The sequence below is a fragment of the Sorghum bicolor genome, chromosome 8 (genome assembly GCF_000003195.3).
Source record: "Sorghum bicolor cultivar BTx623 chromosome 8, Sorghum_bicolor_NCBIv3, whole genome shotgun sequence".
Taxonomy (NCBI): domain Eukaryota; kingdom Viridiplantae; phylum Streptophyta; class Magnoliopsida; order Poales; family Poaceae; genus Sorghum; species Sorghum bicolor.
Window position 1 is genome coordinate 54,572,741 of NC_012877.2, and position 18,945 is coordinate 54,591,685.

An 18,945-nucleotide genomic window follows, 5' to 3' on the forward strand; every position below is an offset into this window, starting at 1 on the left:
ATATATATATATATATATATTGTCCTCATCTCAGTTCTTAGCAAAAGGTTACGATTTTTTATATATAAAAAAAACTGTGTTGCGCATCACGGCTTAGAACAGACACGACTAAAGCCTTGTTTAGTCCGCAAAAAATTTAGTTTTTTGGCTACTGTAGCACTTTCGTTTTTATTTGATAAACATTGTCTAATCATGGAGTAACTAGACTCAAAAGATTCATTTCACAAATTATATGTAAACTGTGCAATTAGTTTTTATTTTCGTCTATATTTAATGCTCCATGCATGCGACCAAAGATTCGATGTGACGAGAAATTTTGAAAATTTTTACGAACTAAACAAGCCCTAATACAAAAGTCGCCCATGATGGGCGACTTTTGCCATTGCAAAGTTTAGCTTATGTCGCATATCTTGAAGCAATACAAAACCTCCTTACCCGCTCTCGCTATTTACTCTTTGAATAACTAATTGTGTTAGAAAAAAAATTACATTAAAAAAATGTGTTACAAATTGAAGGACAAAATTTGAATCAGCTGGTTCCATTGACACGTCAGCGTCGCCGCAACGAAGATGCCATACTCGTATTATTTTATTTATTTATTATGCTATCTATAGTGTGCTGTCAGATAGAGAATCAAAATCTCAGACGGTGGACGAAATTCGTAATAGCCTTGTAATTACATGAATCATCAGGGGGCTTATGTCAAAAGTTGGAGCCAGAGTCAACTTTTAACCTTCCCGACCGTTGGGATGTTCCTCGCTCCTCGTGAGTCGTCATGATGCGCCTCCGCTCTCTGTAAGTGGGTCCGGGTTCACACCCATCTGTGCCCGATAAGAGATTTCTTCCAAAGTCCACAAAATTCATCCGTGAGAAATGAGAAAACATACTTGAATTGGAAAATCAACCCCGCTCGAGCGACCCAACTCTGGTGTTTCAAGGAAAAAAAAATTGTAAATTTTTATTCCTATACCGACCAAGTAATCCGTAATTACATAGCTCATATGAATGTCATTCTCTAATTCCTACAAAGTCCTCGTCGTATGGAGCTTAACGACAATTTATTCATAGCTCCAAACAATCGCCTTGTTCGTTTGGGTTTATCAACCAAATGAAGAAGGCGATATATACCCTGACAAAAAAATTGTTACGTCATAAAAATAATAAGGTCATGAGAGTTCACTCATACTACCTCCATCCACAAAACCCACTATACTACATCCATCCACAAAGCAATGCAATTTTCAGACTTCAATGAGTTAAACGGTCTGAACTTTGATTAAATTTATATAAAAAGTATAAATATTTTTATACAAAATAAGTATCATTTGATTAGTTATAGAATATATTTTCATAATAATCATCACAAAAAAATATTTTTATAATAAATTTATTTAGAAACATAAATGATAATATTATTTTACTATAAATTTGGTCAAATTTGAGCTTAGTAGACCAACACGGATATCACATTCTTTTGTGAACGAGGGAGTAATAAACAATAGTAGTCATTTAATTTAAGGACACTCCTAAAGTCAGCGTGCGCAGGCGCACCGCTCCCGTACGCACACCTCCTTCTTACCCACACGCATTCTATTTTTCATTGGCGTTCATTTTTCTCCTCGCAACCCCTTCCACCCCCACCCTTGCCTTCTCCCCCGCCCCTGCCATCCGCGTCGTCCACCTCCCAGCCCTGCCCCTCGACCCCACCCTCCTCCTCATCCTCATCCTCGCTTCCGCTGCTGCCCACCGCCTCACGACAGGCGATAAGGTCTCGCTTCGGCGAGACCCTATCATCCGCGGCGACCTTCTTCTTCTCCTTCCCCTCCCGACCCACCTTAACCTGACCTGATGGGCTTCTTCGCCGTCGGAACCGTAACACCACCCTTCTGCCGTCCCCACCGCCTGGACGGCCTGCCTCCCCCGAGGCTCTTCTAAGCCCACCGGAGTTAGGGAATAAGAGAAGGGGCGGGATTGCATCGTCACGATACAGCAAGGCCTTCTTCTCCGGTGGCAGAGGTGACGGGTGAGTTAGCCTACAATTTTTTTGTCTTCTTGTGCGTCCACGCGAAGACGTTCCCGCACGCGCATGCGAAAATAAGAATTTTTGATAATTTAAATCAGGAATGCTAAACACCACACGGGTTTTTAGCACCCACAAACAAATGATTTTTTATGTCACTGACATGAGGCTCCGATCGACTCCTCCCCTCTATGCTCTCGTCTTCTGCCCCACGTCTCTCTCTCTCTCTCTCTCTCTCTCTCACACACACACACACACACACGCACCGGCGACAAGACCAACAAGCTCCTCCTGGCACCCGCGCCCATGATCACGTGTCTCCCCACGCTCGCGCCGGCCATGGTAGTGGCGGCAGCAGTGACGCCCGGATCCAACGACAGCGGCGGCAGATCCGCGGGATCTAGCAGTGGTGACGGTAGATCCGCAAGGTAGGCCTCCTCCTCTCGCATATCTCCTCCTCCCCCTGAATCTTCTTTCTACGGTTTCGGCAAACTCACCTTATCTTCTCCAACTTCGGCGGGGTATAGAATGGCTAGTCGGGGGGAGGCAGATAGATAGGCGAGGGGGATGATTGACGGGTGGTTTAGGGGAGCTGGCAGCGGTAGGGGCGGTTGGGCCAGGTCGGGGCGGGGAAGGCTTGCCGGAGTTGGAGAAGATGGCGGTGGTGGGGAAAGGAAGAGGGTAATTGCCGCGGACGCTAGGGTTCACCGGAGCGGCGGTGGTCAGCCGCGGGGCAAGCTCTTGCGGTGGCGTTTAGAGGTAGAAGAAGAGCTGGTGGACTTTATATCTTTATCCTACGGCAAAAAAAATCGTGTGTTGGAACAATGAAACACATGTGTGCCAGATAGACAGACTCATGATTATGAATTGAATGTGCACCAAAAAAGGAGGGGAAATATTGTAGTTAATAGTTTCTATGGTGTTGTTAGCCACCATTTTGATGTTGAAGTTCCGTCTTCCTCACCTTGGCCAACTTTACATGCTATACATGCATGTGTACCTTTCTTTAGTTTAATCATACGGTGAAACCGACGACCTAGGAAAATGACATATAAATAGAAAGTTGTTACTATGACAATGAGAAGAAAGTAGAAAATTTCGAGTTATTTAATGATTTCATTTCACAAATATTACTTACCCTTCTGGGGAAAATATTTTTTCCCATGAGAAGCCCCCTTTGCAACATGGTGGTCCACTATAGTATATTTAGAGCAAAGTAGGCAAAAATCAAGGCATAGTAACACTTTAGGCAGGCAATCGTCACTGTAATAATAAGTACCGAAATGCCATAAAACCTCATAATTACACAGTACCATTTCTTAGGGGAAAAAAAACAAGACGTCCACGTCCCATCACCTACAGGCTATAAATAAAACATAAGAAGAGCCCCCATGACCAAATAGCATTGTGAGAATACCATTGCAGTTGCATCCTAGCTGCTCCTACTAGTAGGATCTCGTGTAATACCTCAATTGCACACAACTTCACAAATCCCAACTCTCCACACATGTGTTTCGAGCGTGTGATTTGTCATGACATTATGGGAGTGGAAGGCATCAGGTTTAGTGGTTTTAGGCTATGCATTGACTGCGGAACCCGGACAATATTAGCCGGCAGTACCAGCATCATTGGATGCATCACAGTAAACTTCAAACGTCTCGGTGATGTCGGCTCGGACTAACACCGGAGCTGTAACCCGGTTTCTGCTTGAGAAAGTTTGAAAAGCTTCCTCTCTAGTTTCAGTCCATACAAATTTCTTCTTCCTTCTTAAGTTAGTGGCGCACGCAAAAATATCACCGACCGATTAAACATGTTTAACAATGCTCCCATTGCGTCTACCTTCATTGCTATAGCTGAAAATATTGTTTGCTGATTTATTGTAAGAAAAAAACACTGTTAAATAGCTGACATATTCAGAAGTTAAGTTCAAACAAACAGGGCCACAATAGGTCCATCCACTGATGATGAGCGAGACCTGTCATTGAACGATGAACCAGAATCCAAGAAAAATGCGATTTTCAAAAAAAATATATAATAAAATAGTTTCAAAAAGGATCCTAGAAAATGCAAGAGTATGAGCAAAATGTTACATAGGTACAACATTTTTGCAGATCGCCCCACGATATCTCCTTATTCCAACTTCACCCCCACCTCCCTTCCCCCGCAACGTCCACATCATCCCAACCGCTCTCGAATTCTTCTCTCCTGGAGCGCCATCGCCGTTCGAAACCAGCGCCGCCCGATCCCAAGAATACTACCCCACCTCTCGCCCCCCCACCTCACCTCCAGCAGACGCCACGCGAGTGCAGTCCACCCTACACACACTCTCCCTCTCCGCGGCTCGATCTCGTCCGCCTTGTCGGAAGAACCGGTGCTGGTGGTGGTGGCTCGGGCGTTCTTTGACTGTGCGTCGGGAATGGCGGCGGCGGCGGTTTTGGAGGAGGCGATGCGACGGGGTACCGGGAGCGTCGGGGACGACGACGTGGCCGCGCGAAGGGCGGAGGAGGCCGGTGAGTTCATTCGGTACTTCTTGGGCACCTCACCTGCTGCTGCCGCGGATCGCGCGCGATGAATCAGGGTCAGGGGGTGGGGTGGGGTGGGGCGGATTGTTTAGTGTCTGCTGTTGTAAGGTGTTGTTGGTTTTAGTTCGGCGCTTTGGGTGGAAAGGCTCGGCGATTGGGCACGGAGAGTCTTCGTCTTTGTGTTGCAGTGGATCGGCTGGTTTGACACTGAAGTCTGTCTGATTCACCTAGGACGGGTTCGAATTTTTCAAATTTGTCGGAACCATTTGGGTGTGATGATCCTCGTGGGATCTTAGTAGTAATTCAACAGCTTGTCTGGTAGTTCACTGTTTCAATTTTGAGGTCCAGCTGAGCTCAGTCGGGTAGACTTGATGTGATCCGTGCTTTGTGCATCTCATTTCACTGGAGAAAGGTTTTATGTCTTCTTCCCTTTTTGCTATATATTGGTTCGGACTAATAAAACGTCTATTTATGGCCACAACATAGTGCTGTACAAGTTGAACAGCTGTGCAAATTATACTGCAGTCATTGTTTTCTTTTTTTTTTCCCTTTTTGGTGAAATACTGTTGTCATTATTGATGTGACACATTTTTAGAAACACAATGCTACCATGACACTGTGCTAAGATAACATCAAGCATACCAAATCAGCGTTAAGTAGATTGGAATTTGACAGCTCCTTTTAGTTGGATTTCTACTCCACCAAGGAAATTTAAGTCTGGCCTTATCAAGTTATCATTACCTGAAAATCCATAAGTTTCAAGGACATCTCTATCTCTGATTATTACAATATGCCAGAGGTTCTTCCCTTGTTGATTAATGCAGCAATAAGAAAGCATGAAGCAGCCAGTTGGCTGCAATATATTGGTTCTTGGGCACCTGCCGCGCAGATCGCGCTGAATCAGGGGTGAATCAGATTGTTTAATGTCTGTTGTTGTAAGGTGTTCTTGGTTCGGCGATTGGGCATGGAGAGTCTCGTCTTTGTGTTGCAGTGGATTGATTTGACGCTGAAGTCAAATTTGTCGGAAAATTTTGGTTGGCATAATCCTCATGGGATGCTGTTGTTGAACACCCTGTCTGGTAGTTTACTGTTTCAATCTGAGATCCTGTTGAGCTCAGTCTCGTAGACTTAATGTGATCCTTGTTTTCTGCATCTCACTGCAGAAAGGTTTTATGTTTTCTTATTTACCTTTTGCTATATATTGGTATGGACTAAAATTTCCATTTATGGACGCAATACAGTGCTGTACAAGTGGAGCAGCTGTGCAAATTATACTATAGTGATTTTCCCCCTTTTTTTTGGATAAATACTGTTGTGATTGTTGATGACACACATTCTTACAAACACAATGCTAGCATGAGAGTATGACACCGTGGTAAGATAACATCAAGCATACTAAATCAGGGTTAAGTAGAATGGAATTTGACAGCTACTTTTAGTTGGATTACTACTCCACCAAGGAAATTTAAGTCTGGCCTTATTATTACCTGAAAATCTATAAATTTCAAGTGCATCTCTGTCTGTGATTATTACATTATGTAAGAGGAAGGTGCACTTATTTTCCCTCTTGGTTAATGCAGCAATAAGAAGGCATGAAGCAGCCAGTTGGTTACGAAAAACGGTTGGGGCAGTGTGTGCAAAGGACCTGCCAGAAGAGCCCTCTGAGGAGGAATTCCAGCTTGGACTGAGAAATGGCATTGTCCTCTGCAACGCACTGAACAAGGCCCAGCCAGGCGCCATACCAAAGGTTACACATCTCACATTGAATTTTCTAATTTAATTTTGCGCTGTCGCACATGCCAAATATTTGATGCCAATCTTTTGCCAATGTTAACAATACTTCTAGATTGTCGGAGTCCCGTCAGATACCGCTGTCCCTGCAGATGGCTCAGCCTTGTGTGCCTATCAGTACTTTGAAAATCTGCGAAACTTCCTTGTCGTTATACAAGATTTTGGCCTCCCAACATTTGAGGTGTCTGATTTGGAAAAGGTAGTTATGTCATCTTGATTCAAGAGAGTTGCATGTCACAATTCTTTTCTTGTAACTCAAGGTTTACAGTGCACCTGGAACAAATTATTCCTGTGCAAAGTTTACTTTTAGAAAACTTGACGTCTTTTATCTGCCAATTTGTATATAGGGTGGCAAAAGTGTTCGAATCGTGGACTGTATTCTTGCTCTGAAGTCATTCAGTGAAAGTAAGAAAACAGGGAGGCAAGCTGCATGTAAATATGGTGGCATTCCGAAGCCTTTGGCTTCCGGAAAATATTTCATACTTAAGAATTCTGATGCTTTTATGAATAAGAATGCAAGAATGCACTCAGAAGAGGCTACCCAGAATGCTTTTCCAGGAGAGCAAAAGTTATCTCCTGATTGTTCTCCAGAATCCTATGAGGTAGTAAGTGCTGCAATGTAGTAAAATTTCTTATTTCACACTCACTCATGACTTTTGTCTTGTTTTATAGACTACTACAGACTCCCTTAGCGCGGTTGTCCGCACAATTCTCTTAGATAAGAAACCAGAAGAAGTCCCATTGGTAAGCATACTTTGCTTGAATAGGTTGGTGATCTATCTTTAGTATGTTTGATGAACATAAAGACTTAAAATTGCATTGCTAATTTGCAGATTGTTGAATCACTACTAAGCAAAGTTATTCAGGAATACGAACATCGCTTTGCAAATCAGAACTTGGTATGTCTTGTTCGATTACTGACATGAAAAATGCTCTTTCTATTATTCAGAAATCTATATTGTTCGATTTTCTTGGGTTGCAAACTATAGAAAAACTAGCTACTAACCATAAAGACTATTAATGTGGGAGGAAAGAAAGCAGTTGAAAGCATATGAAATCTTAAATGACTGAATCATTGCCCATTTGTGACATGCTACTGGAACCATACAACACTTCCACCTGTGGTCATGTGAAAGCATATTGTTTTTATCCTCAATCTACAGAAACTGAATCGATATAGCCGACTATATCTTGTAATTAAGTTATTTCGTCCATGGAAGAACAGATTTCATATACTAATATTTGTCACTGCTTGTTGAATAAAATGAAGATGGATGAAGAGAAGCAAAATATCTTGACTACAAAGGAGGAGGCCAATTTTGCAGTAAATGGTAGTAATGCAGCTCAAAAGTTCCAACTAAAGGAAGAAATCAATTTTGATCTACAGCACAAACAGATCAAGGTATGCCTTTTTTCCCCATCATGAACTCATGATTTCATCCTTGTTAAGAATCATGCTCATCAACCTTTCTTTAACAATTTTTTATTTCCTAAAGGAGTTGAGAGGTACTGTTTCTTCTATCAAGTCTGGCATGGAACAATTGAAATGGCACTACTCTGAGGAGTTCACTAAACTTGGTAAATTATAGTTGATCATTTTGCATTCGCCCTCCAAAACTAGACCAATTGTTTGATAGCGTCTTTGTCACATGTTGCAATAGGGAAGCATTTGTACAGTCTATCCAATGCTGCTTCTGGATACCATAAAGTTCTTGAGGAAAATCGCAAGTTATACAACCAGATACAGGATCTTAAAGGTATAATTTTGTGCATTGAAGGAGCAGAAGGTATAGGATCAAAGTCTAAATTATATATAATTCTTTTGTCTCCAGGAAATATTAGAGTTTATTGTCGAGTCAGGCCTTTCCTTCCTGGGCAAATAAGTTCCTTAAGCAGTGTTGCTGGAATGGAAGAAAGAACCATTGCAATAATGACTCCTACAAAGTATGGAAAAGACGGAAGCAAATCTTTCACTTTCAACAAAGTCTTTGGTCCAGCAGCCACTCAAGGTTCTAACTAGTTCATATAGTGCATTTCATCTAAAAAACTTTGGTATGACTTTATCAATGAATGTCAAGCTTCTTTTCTGTTAATGCAGATGAGGTCTTTTCAGATATGCAGCCATTGATACGTTCAGTTCTTGATGGTTTCAATGTCTGCATATTTGCGTATGGCCAAACAGGATCTGGGAAGACTTATACAATGGTAATAAGTTGTGCTAACAAATATAATACGCTTGGAGTAATCCTTTTTCCTCAAAAGTTTGATCATTGTATGGTTGTTTTGCAGAGTGGACCTAAAGTTTTAACAGAGGAAAGCCTAGGTGTCAACTATAGAGCATTAAATGACTTATTTAATCTCCAAGCACAGAGAAAGGGGACAATAGATTATGATATTTCTGTACAGATGATTGAGATATACAATGAGCAAGTGAGAGATCTCCTTCAGGATACTGGAAACAGAAGATATCCTTTTGACTAGTACAAAATCTGGCTGTAGTGTTAACACTCCTTTGGTTCTGTTTGAGAAGTCTGTAAAAACTTCTTTGTTTTTCTCTTCTGATCTTAGTTTTTTTTAGCGAAAGATCTTAGTTTATTTGTGGGACATTTTGAATATCCTTGACATTGAGCTACATTAGAAATTAAAAATACATCACAGAAAGGACTTGCAGTTCCAGATGCAAGCATGGTTCCTGTCACATCTACGTCTGATGTTGTTGAACTGATGAATCAAGGCCAAAAGAATCGTGCAGTGGGTTCAACAGCCATAAATGACCGCAGTAGCCGCTCCCACAGGTTTGGCTTGGCATAATTCCTTCACATAGAGAAGTTCTTCACTTCATATTTTTACTTATTACTTTGGAATCCACATGCAGTTGTTTGACTGTTCATGTGCAAGGAAGAGATTTGACATCTGGGACAGTTTTAAGAGGTTGCATGCATCTGGTAGATCTAGCAGGCAGTGAAAGGGTTGATAAGTCTGAGGTTGTTGGAGATAGACTAAAGGAGGCTCAGTACATAAACAAGTCACTTTCAGCACTGGGAGATGTGATTGCATCCCTTTCCCAAAAGAACACACATGTACCTTACCGAAACAGCAAGCTCACCCAGCTCTTGCAAGATTCACTAGGTAATGTAGAAAAGTTAGCATCCTTATTTATCACTTTGGTAGTAGTGGAACCTGTCATGAACATTTTGTTGTTATGTTCAGGAGGACAAGCAAAAACGCTTATGTTTGTTCACATAAGCCCAGAACTTGACGCAGTTGGTGAGACGATAAGCACCTTGAAATTTGCTGAACGTGTTGCCTCTGTTGAGCTTGGTGCAGCAAAACCAAATAAAGAAGGCAGCGAGATTAGAGAGCTCAAAGAACAGGTGTCTACACACTTCTTATGGCTTATTTCTGTAAGAAAAAGGCTACAGGTGACACTACCATTTTGATTTACAAGGAAGTAATGTTATTTTGGTCTTTTCAGATTGCTTTCCTCAAGGCTGCATTGGCTAAGAAGGAAGGAGAACCGGAGAACATTCTAAGCACACAGTCAAGCCCAAGCATTTACAGAATTAGAAAAGGCAATGCAACACCTGCAGCTCCTAAAGACAGGCAGCCAATGGAAGAAGATGGGAACCTAGAGGTGATTTTTTCCTAGTCTATTTCAGTTCTTTTTCTTGAAATTATTTCTCTTTCCATTTTAAAAAATAGGTTTACATGTGTTGGTTACTTAGTTATGATTCCAAATTTCAATACGAAGAAAACTTGCTAAATATTTTGAAGAAATTAAGATATCTGCATGCCCATAATTTGACAGTGGAAAATCAATTGTAACATAGAGCTATCTATGAAAACAAAGTCACCATTAAGTTGAAAACATTACAGTACATGATCTGAACAGAAAGAAGTCTCAAATATTGGAGATGATACCACCAGTTGCTTTTAATCTTCTTGACATGCTGAACTGTACTGTATATTTTATCAGAATTCTCTTTTGTGCTTGTAAAAGGTCCAGAATGTCTTCACTCCAGCTCAGAAGAGGTCGAAAATGCATTTGTCTGGCATCCTCACTGAGAACAACTCGTCTAACTCAGTTCAGAATTGCAATGGTCCTCAGAAAGAAATACGATTAGGGGGTTGGGTTGACAAGATGGCTCTTGGAGACGACCACTTTGAGAATTCTAATTCCAACGTAGAGTTGGAGCCTGACACAGCACAGCTTCCAACTTCTTTCTATCAAATACACAGTCCTATGCAACAAAGTTGTAGGACTGAATCAATACCATCGGTGGGTCTACACGGCTTTGATTCTGCTACTAGCTGTTCCAACCAAGAGATTGGGATGTCAACCATGGGACTAAAAGCTTCTCGTATTGCCAATAGAGGCGCCTCAACTATAAAAAAGCCTGAAGCTACATCAATGAGGTGAGCGTGAGTTCACATTCTATTTTACAGATGCATGTAATTATTCTGTGCAAATGATTAACTTGTCCTACTGCATTTGAATTACTTAGGAGTTCAAATCTAGCAAGCAAGTCTCCACTGTCGCAGAAAAAACTGCAAACACCAACCAGGAACAGGAACCAGCTAACTTTGAGCAGCATAGGTGGAAGAAGAACACCAAATGGAAAAATTGGCATTGCAAAGTAGTCAATTAATGTGAAGCCTGATTTGCTGTGACCATGCTCACCTGGGTCAAGGTGAGATAGCAGGAAGCCCAAAAGGAGTGCGTTTTTTAAACCTCCAGAAGGATCAAGATCAATGATGTAAACTGATGCACATTCTGATAGGTAAAACATTTTATTTATTACATTAAAGTTGGAAAGAGACAGCAAAGAGGACAGAGAGATGATAAATATGAAGGAAATTCAAATTGAGACTTCTGTACATTTTCCATACTTAGAAAGTAATGTTGTGTCATGTATCTATTAGCCATGACAGCATCAACTGAAAGTTGCTTGTAATAGACATGTGCCAAGTTTACAGCTTTCTCTGTCTCATGTACGTTACCCTTTCTCATAATGAATCATCAATTACAGACCAATTATAACTTTATCACTGCATCTAGTCAGAGTCACCCTTTTTTAACAAAATAAACTGTGAAAGAGATGAAAAAACTATACATTCTCCTGAATTTATAGATAATAACAAAGAGACTTGAAATCTTCTGCATGCAAATACTCTAAACTACTGATACCTAATTGTTCAACAACATATATTCTACTTTAAGTTAAACAGATTTATCTGCAGTGTCTATTTTACAAAATCTATCGATGCCTCTTAAGAGTGCTCATATTATCGGTACAAGCCTTGGCCTTGATGGGTTGCAATACGGACCCCTCCTTGAGGTCCTGGAGAGCCTCCCTACAGACGCTAACTTCAACGCAGCTCTGATCTTGACCCATTTGCGGGGTGAAAGTGGTGTAGATGGCCCTTCACTATTCGAAATCTTGGAAATGAACTTCTGTATGAGTTCATCGCATGAGTTTAAGTCAAAACTGTTTGTTCTTGATGGCTGGTATCCAGTGACAAATTGTTGTAACTGCATTGTTGTATGACCATTGCATTGCTGTTCAGAATGGTTGCTAGAACTCTCACCTGCAGATGCCATAGAAAGTATGTGAGCATCATTCTTGGTAAAATAGCTGTAGCAGAATATTTCAATGTACTTACTGTTTCTCGGAAGTTGGAATGAAGATTGCATCAAAGACATGATCACGTCCGTAGATGATAAACTATCGACTGGAAGACCCTGCAGGCACAAAAAGAGTTAAATTTGGCTCAGTCAAATATATGCAGTTGACACTGAATTCATCAGTTTCAATCAAATTAGATAAATGGCTTACACTGTATGATTCTTCAGAGAGTGCAGCACCCTGACCAACCAGAATGTTGTTTGGAATAACAGCAGGAGGACTAGCATCTGGACCAAAAAATGTTCTCTCAGAGTTTGGTATCTGCAACTGTGTAAGTCTTGGTCTGGGTAACAAGGCTCCTTTACTTGAATCATATGGTAGAACTCTGTTTATTGTTTGCTCATGTCTTAACTGCATATAATTGGAAGTTTGCCCCTGAGCAAATCTAGATATATCAACTGGCACCTGTTTGCAGATTGATGATAACAATATCTTAGATACCTGGTATACATGTTATTACAATTATCCACATCTAAAGCACTACTTACATTACTTGCTCCAAGGCATGTGTTGAAAGTCTCCCTTGAAGGCCTTGTTCCAAATCCTACACAAGTTGAGCTATCCGCCATATCTGTAAAAACTTGATATCAATGACTAGATATGCAAAGTTATACTACAGTTGTGAATCCAATCTACAGAATTAGGCATTACCATAGTTGAGTGTCTGCTGATTTGGATGAAGAGCACTAAACAGGGAAGTACCCTGTGCAGGGAAACTGCAGAGTACAGGGTGGTTGTTCACCATCTTGTAGTTAGGCTGCAAGCCATCTATATTCTGATAGGCTCCTTGCTTCAGGGTTTCCACTAAATTCTGTTTATGAAAAGCACAAAAAATAATTAGAATAATAAAGAGAAACTCTCCTGGTTTGAAGCAGTTGAGGAGACCGCACCTTCTCTATTTCATTAAGCTGGTCAATGGGCTTGTAACAATCACCAAACTTTGCCCCAACAAGCTGATATATCTCATCAAAGAAAAGACCAGCATCCTTGTCCTGAACTTTGTAAAGGTAAAGACTGTCGCCAACTTTGCACGTCATGGCATGCTCTATGATGGATTTCCATGTTGACTGTGGCATCTTGTTGAAAATCTAGATGTTGAAAAGCCAAAGCTCTTGTATCAGTCAACCATCTTGAACATGTTTAGCAATATCAACCAGTATTTATTAACGCAAGAAATTTTTTAGAGCCTTTACCTTCAAAAGCTTCTGTTCATCCTTCATATAAGCCCGTAAGAACTCTTGCACAGAATTGATTCCATTATCGGACAAGGCCTGGTTGTAAGCACCAATTTTACCAATCTTTTTCAAACGCCACACTTCATCGTCCAGCATTGGAGGGTAGTGCTTTTCAAATCCTACAACAAAGGTCAGATGAATATGATGGTGTCAACTTTGACTCTGAGCTCCAAGCCTCCAACCAAGACTGTGGGTTCTAAAATATATTGAATCTGAATGTTTAGCAAAAAAAAAAAGGCATACCTTCTACCCTGCGCTCCTTCACACGAAACGGCTTGGTGACTCCTTCAAGAACCCTCTCTCCAGAAGAATTGACAAGCCTCAACCCCAGCCTGAACATCTTGGTGCTGGTGAAGCTGGAGTTATCGGTGAAGGTTGCATTCTCAAGGACAGCCTCGCCTCCATTGAGCTTCAGTGCCAGATTCCCAGTGAGAAGCTGGGCGCTCTTCTCTCGACCGGATACGATGTGCTTCTTAAACTCTTCAGGGCTCCAGGATTCCTCATTTCTAGCATTGAAGTTGCCATGGAGGACTACAACTTCAACCCTAGCAGAAGAAAGAGGACCGTATCTGACGATGTTTGTGCGACTGTTTTCAAGCCTTTCGACTATGGCCACCTTCAGTGCTGTCCCGTTGTCTGATTCTAGTTTTGTCAGTGTGTACACGGGTTTCAGACCGCTCAAGAACACGAGCTGAAACCTCGGGTGCTGATTCCTGTCCACCAGTAATCTACAAATGGATAAAAGGAACAGCTGAATTGATTGCGCTAGTGAAATTATAAAATATCTAAGAAACAAATTGAAATGTATTGGTGCACTCAATAGAACAACACACTTTTGTCGAATGAAACCTTTTTGATCCATTCATATCAGGGGAAACTTTTTTGATTCATTCATATGAAGGGAAACTATATGTGTTACCTAGGAGGTGCTGCTGGTGCACTGAATTGTCTGAACATTGCTTTCTCTACCTCCTCTGAAACCTGAGATGAGCAAATATCACAAGTCAGACCAGTGAAGAGTTCTAGGAGTAGTAATTCCTCGCAAAAACTGAACTTTTCTTTGAGCTGAAACATTTGCACTAAAATCGGTTCCTTCAACAAATCTCATCAGAGACTTTGCAACATGAAAAAAAAACTATCGAAAATCAAACGAGAAATAGCAAATAAAACACCCGTAAATAGCAAAATCAACTAGATCTGAAGAAAAGTAAGAGAGAGAGAGAGAGAGAGAGAGAGAGAGAGAGAGAGAGAGAGAGAGCTTAGTCTGACCAAGTCCTCACCACTCTCTGAAGCATTGACCCAAAGACCGGGAGGAACATGCTCATGAACTCCGCCTCCATGACCCGTCTGAATCCAAACAGCCCCTCCGTCGTCTTCCTCCTCGTTCTCCTAACCTGCCTGCAACCAACCAACCAACCAACCAATCAAATCAACGGCCTGCTAATAATCATCTCATAACCAAGAAAACAGCACAGAACCAGGCAATATCAAGTCAAGAAGGGCAAATCCAAACTCACAGTCCAACTGACTGCCAGCGCCTGCGGGGCAGGGACAGCTCGCCGCCGCCGGCACCGCCGTCGGTTCCGGACCATTGGAGGCGCCTGCTGCCGGAGGAGGAAGGCGGGGGCGCCATTGGGGAAGACGGACGATGAACAAGAACAAATAAAGCAACGGCCGCCGGAGAATCCAAGCGAGCGGCGCTGATGATATATAGAGAGGCCGGGCGAGAAGATGGCGGGAAGGCGGCAGGAACGAGCTGGGAACGTTCCTGCGCCTTCACTGCTGCCGGCCGGGCTGCGAAGTCGCGCGTCTGAAATTTTTCTGCGGTTTGAGAAGACTCGAAAGTGTCAACGGTTTGTCCGTTGGTTTTTCGGCGCTTAGTCTCTAAGGTTGAACTGTCAAACGTTGGGCCTTGTTTAGTTCCGCTATTGTAGCACTTTCGTTTGTTTGTGACAAATATTATCTAATCATAGACTAACTAGGATCAAAAGATTCGTCTCGTGATTTATAACTAAACTGTATAATTAGTTTTTGTTTTCGTCTATAATTAATGTTTCATGCATGTGCTACAAGATTCGATGTGACGGAAAATCTTGAAAACTTTTTGGTTTTCAGGGTGAACTAAACAAGAGTTTTGAGTCTCTGAAAAGACTAGAAAACAGCCTTTTCGATTCGCAAGTCTCAACTTAATTAGCGCTTGTGCTTGTAGTAATGCGTTTGCATTGATTTGTACCATGTCTGAATTATTAGATAGTACTAGTACTAATTAGGCATTTACATTTGGATCCGATAAATAAATAGCTTTAGCTTGTTGTCGTTGTCGTTCAGTCCAAATTTTACTGTCAAAGTAGTACTCGATTCATCAGAATCAGAACAATTACCAAGTCATTTTACTGTTATTAGGCCTTGTTTAGTTTTCTTTGAAGAACTTTTCGGGCTACTGTAGACTTTCATTTGTACGTGACAATTATTATCTAATTATAGACTAATTAGGTTTAAAAGATTCATCTTGTAAATTATAGGCAAAGTGTGTAATTAGTTATATTTTTTATCTATATTTAACGTTATATGCATGTGCTGCAAGATTTGATATGACTAGAAATCTTAAAAAGTTTTTGATTTTTGGAGAAACTAATAACAAAGCCTTAGTAGTTTAACTATTCGAGACACCAGCTACGCGGGGGCTGTTTAGTTTCTAAAAATTTTATAAATTTTTTCAAGATTTCCCGTTACATCGAATCTTACAGCACATGTATGGAGCATTAAATATAAATAAAAAATAACTAATTATATAATTTATCTGTAATTTATGAGATAAATCTTTTAAATCTATCCATGATTGGATAATAATTGCTGAATACAAACGAAAGTGTTACGGTAGTCATTTTGTAAATTTTTAGCAACTTTAACAAGGCCTCGCCTGCACTGTAATTTTGATACGGACAAAGTTGATTTATTTTTTTTTTGCGCACAAACAGTCAGAATAATAGAATGTGGTACGTGTACCGAGCAGTTCTGAAATCTGAAGCAGTGCATGTGCAGGAGACAGGAAGCTTCATTCTGCTACTGCGTGCACACTTGACCTGACCAGACAACACGGCGTCAGCGTTGTGGCCAGTGGCGGCGTCCGCTCGAATGGTAGGTTTATTAATTTATGCGCCCAGATTAATCTTGCAGTTAGGCTTGTTTAGTTCCAAAACATTTTGCAAAATCGACACTGTAGCACTTTCGTTTGTATTTGACAAAAATTATCTAAACATGGACTAACTAGGCTCAAAAGATTCGTCTCGTCAATTTCGACCAAACTGTGCAATTAGTTTTTATTTTTATCTATATTTAATACTCCATGCATGCGTCTAAAGATTCGATGTGACGAGGAATCTGAAAAATTTTGTAAAATTTTTTGGAAAATATATATGATGAGTGACTGAGTGGGGATCAGGTGGCCGGCCAGATCGTTACGGAGGAATTCACCGGGAAGAATCCATGCATGATGCATGCGAGAGCGAGACTAGCTGCATGCAAAAGTCAGCTGCAGTCGGCTCAGAGTGCCAGGAGTGTAGTTCTCGGAATAATCGAAAGCTAGCTGTCCTAACAACTCCTAACCATCATATGGCTCTGGTCCCGCTCAAAAAAAATTTCGTCCTCTCCCATCAAATATTTAGACACGTTTATAAAGCATTAAATATAAATTATAAAATAATTAATTACACAATTTATATGTATTTTACGAGATGAATTTTTTAAACTTAATTAGTCTATGATTAGTCACTAATTACTATAGGTATAAATATACTACAATATTAAAAAGAAATTCTTTTCACAAACTAAACAAGACAAACTGCCAGCAAGGTGCACACCTGTGGTGTGGGGTCCATGTCGGCGGGGTATCCATTGTGCTCGAATGGTACCTGAATTGTGTGTCCCGCCGCGCTTGAGGGCACTTTGGGAAGATGTGGTGGTGCTTGTATAGAAATTAGTTGTGTCTATGTCGACAACTTTCAAAATGCTTCTTAGTACGTAGTTTTTTTTTTTCATAAGTAGGGGTTATTTTGTTGGTTAAAATTTTTGTAAAGTGCTATTGTAGTATTTTTGTTTATATTTGATAATTATTGTCTAATTATTAATTCCGTAAATTACACATGAATTATACAATTAGTTATTTTTTATATATTCTATGTATGTATGTACCATAAGATTCGATGTATGGAGAATCTTTAAAAAAATTCAAAATTTTTGGGAACTAAACAGCCCTAGCTAGCATTTTTCATTCAGTGATTGAATCAGCGGAATGTCTACACCCTGACGTGCCCTGAATGACTGAATCATGACGTAAGTCCCTCTACGAAATCTCCTCGAAGTATCCATTTCAGCATTTGCCGACCGGCCGGCGCAATGCAAGCCGCAGCACTCAGCAGTCGGCGAGAGCTCGCTTTTTCTTTAATTAATTCATAGATATACGAGGAGGTTTCTCAGAAGAATCGAATTAATCTGTCGTATATATATATAACTGCACACAAAGGGCAGTGCATGGGAGCAGATGGATGGCCTTTGGATCGCCAGCGGATGGATTACAAACATACATCCAGCTCAAAATCATGAAAAGCTGTTAATATATATAGTTGTACATAGTTTTGTCCAAAAGATGACATATAGTCTAATAACCAATAGAAAAAAAGTGATCACAATTGTTATCTATATCTATTATAAAGATAAATTTCACTGACTATTTCTCTTGCCATGCAAAGTATCCACATCATCATCCACTAGAACATCCCACTAGCACAAAGCACATTCAATTATCTCGTCATACAAAGTGTCCACGTCAACATCCACCTAACACACATGTCATTATGTTTTCATTCAAGATATTCACATTAGCAAACCATATTATTTATTAACATATATTGCTACAATATCAACACCATACATATATATTTCTCGATTCTTAGTGATAAACACTCTAACGTATTTATATTTTTTCTTCATACCTTAATTAGCGACAGTATTGAGTATTTTTAACCGTAAAAGAGTCTCATCTCCATTTTAAATTATAAGACGTTTTAAATTGTCTAGATATATTGATTTTATTATGTATCTAGATATAGTGTATATCTAAGTGCATAGCAAATGCTACGTATCTAAAGGAGCCAAAACGTTTTATAATTTGAAATCCATGGAATATCTTTTATGCTACTATCATAATTTATTTAACAGGTGCATATTTACCAGTACAAACCTACGGTAACATATCACGACATCAAAGCAAGCATCAGAAAATGCATAACAAATGTCTAGGTCATGTTATCAGGAAGTGCACAGCAGTCGGACGCATCAGAAGACTAATGACATAACTCTAAGTGGACTTCTTAGTGGAGCTCGATACGGTACAGCACGACCACGGAGCCATGGTCAAGCGGCAGCAGCTAGCTAAAGCCACTCACTGGGTTTTGGGCCTGTTTGGGACCACTTTTGTTCCAATTCTAGTGGGAAAAAACCTTCAAAAGGGGTGTTTGGCACTGCTCCACGAACTCTGCTCCACAAACTCCACTATGGAGTAGTTCCACAAAAAACTAGAGTTCGTGGAGTATCTCTTTAGGTGCTCTCACAACTCCATCTTTTTTCTCGAACTAAGTGCGTGGAGCTAAAACCATTTAGCTAAAAAATATGGAGCAAAGCAGTCCCAAACA

At 40.6% G+C, this 18,945-nt stretch overlaps 2 protein-coding genes across 2 annotated transcripts; one reads left to right on the forward strand and one right to left on the reverse strand.

The window, feature by feature from the left end:
* LOC8068808 (kinesin-like protein KIN-14Q) lies at nucleotides 4,200-11,310 on the forward strand. Its single transcript, XM_021446370.1, has 18 exons — nucleotides 4,200-4,530; nucleotides 6,123-6,289; nucleotides 6,389-6,532; nucleotides 6,681-6,935; nucleotides 7,006-7,077; nucleotides 7,167-7,232; nucleotides 7,604-7,735; nucleotides 7,830-7,911; nucleotides 7,995-8,090; nucleotides 8,166-8,342; nucleotides 8,432-8,538; nucleotides 8,623-8,798; nucleotides 8,967-9,128; nucleotides 9,209-9,462; nucleotides 9,544-9,707; nucleotides 9,809-9,967; nucleotides 10,334-10,749; nucleotides 10,839-11,310. Exons 1-18 carry the CDS (start codon nucleotides 4,437-4,439, stop codon nucleotides 10,972-10,974), a joined length of 2,859 nt encoding a protein of 952 aa, XP_021302045.1. The 5' UTR covers nucleotides 4,200-4,436; the 3' UTR covers nucleotides 10,975-11,310.
* LOC8066337 (calmodulin-binding protein 60 A) lies at nucleotides 11,429-15,049 on the reverse strand. The gene is made up of 11 exons (XM_002443283.2): nucleotides 14,773-15,049; nucleotides 14,536-14,653; nucleotides 14,175-14,236; nucleotides 13,499-13,983; nucleotides 13,214-13,374; nucleotides 12,911-13,108; nucleotides 12,672-12,831; nucleotides 12,509-12,591; nucleotides 12,171-12,425; nucleotides 11,998-12,076; nucleotides 11,429-11,922 (listed from the first exon to the last, which is right to left on the reverse strand). Exons 1-11 carry the CDS (start codon nucleotides 14,886-14,888, stop codon nucleotides 11,615-11,617), a joined length of 2,025 nt encoding a protein of 674 aa, XP_002443328.1. The 5' UTR covers nucleotides 14,889-15,049; the 3' UTR covers nucleotides 11,429-11,614.